We start from the raw sequence: 4,034 nt of genomic DNA, 5'->3' as shown, positions 1-4,034 counted from the left end.
TGATTCGGTGCCCGAAACCACCACCATTATTATTATCATCATCATTATTATTTGCTGTCACAAACCAGTGGATTTCTCACTGCGTTGTTGAATTAATAACCTGCCCCGAAATTATTAATGTGAAATCCGAAGCAAACCGGCGGAATGCGGGGACGAGCGAGCGCGCGGCCCCGAGCCCGAGGCGGGAAGCGCTGCGCCGAGCCGCGCCCGGGAGGTGCAGGCAGAGGCGGGCAGTACACATGCCCGCCGCCGCGGCCGGCCGGCCTGCACAGTGCAGGCGCCACCCCGCCACTGGCGTCCACCCAACACTCCAAATGTGCATCGGCTAGGGACTGGGTGCCCCTGGCGGGGCTCGGAAAGCTCTGGGGAAATACTGGGTTTCGACTCCCGCTCACAAATTTGTAACTGCACCTTACTGTAGGCATCTATGAGGAGGGATTAAAAATGAAGTCGGGACAAGAGGGATGGCCACAGAAACAGAAAATACTCGACAATGGCAGCAGGTCTGACAGCATCTGTGGAGAGAGAAGGGAGCTAACATTTGAAGTCTGGGTGACTCTTTGTCAAAGCTGGGATAGGCACCTGGCAGACAAAAATTTGCAGTTCAATAGCAGAATTAGGACTATGTAAAGCAGATTGATTTCATGTGGGATGTTGTAGAGAACAGTCAAAAGTCATATTAAAATATCCAAACATAGATGCCTCGTTTTCTTTAAGAATCACAATTAATGCTGTCCAATTTGGTTTTGAGATTTCACATTCTAAATGCTCCAATTTTGTTTTATGATTTCACATTATCGTGTTTATTGACTACATGCAGAAACTTTAATTGTTTTATTCCTTTTTTGCCAGTTGCTTACAGTGCACAATGGGTGAAGTAGTTAAATACATCGATGACGAACATAAAAATGCATTTTTGAAGACCCTGAATGAGCAGCGGTAGAAGGAGAATTCTGTGACATAGCCATTGTGGTGGAAGATGTTAAGTTCCGAGCACACAGATGTGTTTGGCAGCTTGCAGCACTTACTTAAGAAGCTGTTTAAAAAACTGGAGGTAGACAGTTCTTCAGTGATTGAGATTGATTTTTTGCGTTCAGATATATTTGAAGAAGTACTGAATTATATGTACACCTCCAAAATTTCTGTGAAGAGAGAAGATGTGAACCTGATGATGTCTTCTGGACAAATCCTCGGAATAAAATTTTAGATAAACTATGTACTCAGAAGCGTGATGTGTCTCCTCAACAGAATGCAGCTCGTCGTAAAAGCCGGTATCCTTACAGTATAAGTGCGAAAATCCATCGGCCCTCAGTAAATAGCACTGACGAGGAGATAGAAGAAATTGGAGATCAACTTGAAGCCCAATCAGAAGAAGCAATAGAGGAAACCGTACCAAATCAGGATGATGGGAAGTCCCAAGCTAATGGCTTTCGGGTTCAGGAAGCCATTTTAAAAGAACTTGGAAGTGAAGAAGTTCGTAAAGTCAGTTGCTTTGCATCAGAAGTGGAAACCATTGAGACAGCTGAGCCAAAGGATGTTACTCCCCAACCACCTCCAACTATTGCTTTCAATGAAAACATGAGTGGAGTCAAGGAAGAACAGCCGCCTGGCTGGACAGCAAACACTGATGTGAAATTTGAATATTTGCTGTATGGGGACAGGGAACAGTTCAGTTGTCAGACCTGTGGCAAGTCTTTCACTGATGAAACACGTCTGAGGAAACATGAGAAGTTACACTCTGCTGATCGACCATTTGTGTGTGACATCTGCTCAAAGGCTTTCACCACACAAGCTCACTTGAAAGAACATCTCAAAATTCACACAGGTTTCAAACCTTATGGATGCGATGTGTGTGGAAAATCTTTCATTCGAGCACCTGACCTAAAGAAACACGAACGGGTCCACAGTAATGAAAGACCCTTTGCATGTCACATGTGTGACAAAGCCTTCAAGCACAAGTCTCACCTGAAAGATCATGAGCGGAGGCACCGAGGTGAAAAGCCATTTGTTTGTGGTTCCTGCACTAAAGCTTTTGCCAAAGCTTCGGATCTAAAGAGGCATGAAAACAATATGCACAGTGAACGCAAACAAGTGCCGACAAGTGTGATTGCTAGTGAAACAGAGCAGTTGCAAGCTGCAGCGATGGCAGCTGAAACAGAGCAAAACCTGGAAAGTATAGCCTGTAGTTGAAGCTAAATTAGTGCTAATTTACCCATTTCTCTTGTTTCTGTAAAGGGCTTATATCAAATATCGATAACTGAATTAATAAATATCACCTTTATGTATTTTTTGCCTTCAAGTTGTTCCTTTTCACAATTTTTACGATGAATCCTTTTTTCTGTCTGTGTATATAATATAATATATTTAGGATAAATTGCACTGTATAAGGAATTAATTGGATTGGCCGTTTGGGACATCAGGATAAATTACGGAATTAAATACTTCAGATGCTTTAATCCTTGTATAGTGCAATAATGTATTTATGGCATACTTTGAGTGTTACAGTTTAAATAATTTTTTAAAATAAAGTTGTCTTTAACGTTTTGACCTGCCACTGCAGACTTTTTGACTATATTCGGTGGTAGCAAATGAACCACTAAGGTCAAAAAACTCCCTTTGGGAGTAAGATCAAAGTATTTTGATACCCATTCTTTTCGATGGACATCAGCCCAAATTTTTAGTTGGAGCAATTTTATGCCTAATTTTTAAGCATTCTTAACAGAAAAGAACTACAGTTGATGTTTGTTTTTTGTACCACTATTTCTTTTAAATAAGTTAAATAAGCAAAGATAATTTTTGTATAACCTATATCATATGTTGGTCTTACTTCATACCAGCTAATGGTGCAGGATGCATACATTGTGATAAATGCAGACTCCTTTGTACCATGTATTCTATAATGGTGAAAGAACATAAGTATCAATGTTTAGTGTTCCCAACACAGAATCTGAATTAATAATAGAAATTTGCATACAGTACCTCCCTTGCTAAATTGAAGCTTGAGTTGTGGATTTCGACAAATAGCAGCAGACCTTGACAATAGCAAAGCTTCTGACTCAAAGACACTTACCACATCCCTAAAATGGCTTTGGAGCAAAATCTGGGTCACCAGCAACTTATCAATGGAGACATGCTGCTTTTTTGTCTGCACTTAAGAATTCTCTCCTTAAAGCAGCTATCTGATCATTCTTATGGTAAAATATTAAGTAGATACTTGTCTGTAAATATTTTAAATTAAAAATAGATTAATTGTAATATTTACTGTTAGACTTTACATCTGAATTAAGTTGTCTTGCCCAGCTCAAAGTTTAGAAAATATGATTAAAATTTTCATACATATGCATTTTTTTGAGTAGCCTATGTAACATGTCGGTATTACTTTATACCAGCTAATGATACAGGTTGCATATATCAAAGTGCTTTCACCCTAGTCTGTGCCAGTGTCTGCATTCATGTGTCAAGCCTATAGTGATGGAAGCGATGTGCTTACTCTCAAATTAGTTGTCAGTGTTTTATATGAATGTTTTGTGATCAAAATAATACATATAAATTTGAATTGGGTCATTTGAACATATTTTGTTTTCAGTTTTATAATTGGTTTGATCAGTGTTGGACTAAAACTAACTTGCCTTTCTCAGAACATTTACTATTGTCTGAAAATGTCTTCTGCGAATTAAAATGTAAACATTTTAGAAAAGCATGTCACTGATTTGTTTTCCTTTTAAAACATATATTTTGCATTTTATTCATTTGTCGTAACACCCGCATCAACATACTGTGGGGATCACCATGACCAGAAGTATAACTAGGTGAACCACACACACACACACTAGATCCAAGAGCAGGTCAGAGGCTGCCTTTCCTGTGGTGTGTAGCTCTGTTTACTTGCTATAAATATGGCGGTTAATAAGGTCGCCTTTCTTAATCCTAATTATGAGTATACTTTCAGAGTCGCCAGGTATCTCGATACCGCCACAAAGTTCAGCCCAAATACCGATCAAAGAGCCAATACACCAGTTAGTTCAAAATCAATA

At 39.5% G+C, this 4,034-nt stretch overlaps 1 protein-coding gene across 1 annotated transcript; it reads left to right on the top strand.

Annotated features, from left to right (window-relative positions):
- Positions 1-210: 210 nt before the first annotated feature.
- Positions 211-3,700, top strand: LOC119972650 (zinc finger and BTB domain-containing protein 14-like). Its single transcript, XM_038809691.1, is given in 5 exon segments — positions 211-938; positions 941-1,003; positions 1,006-1,026; positions 1,029-1,202; positions 1,205-3,700. Coding segments are annotated over 5 exon segments (1,314 nt in total). The 5' UTR covers positions 211-868; the 3' UTR covers positions 2,191-3,700.
- Positions 3,701-4,034: the final 334 nt, after the last annotated feature.

Source organism: Scyliorhinus canicula, chromosome 10 (genome assembly GCF_902713615.1).
Source record: "Scyliorhinus canicula chromosome 10, sScyCan1.1, whole genome shotgun sequence".
NCBI lineage: Eukaryota > Metazoa > Chordata > Chondrichthyes > Carcharhiniformes > Scyliorhinidae > Scyliorhinus > Scyliorhinus canicula.
Note: the sequence above shows the minus strand (reverse complement) of the source record. Positions and strands in the feature narration are given on the sequence as shown.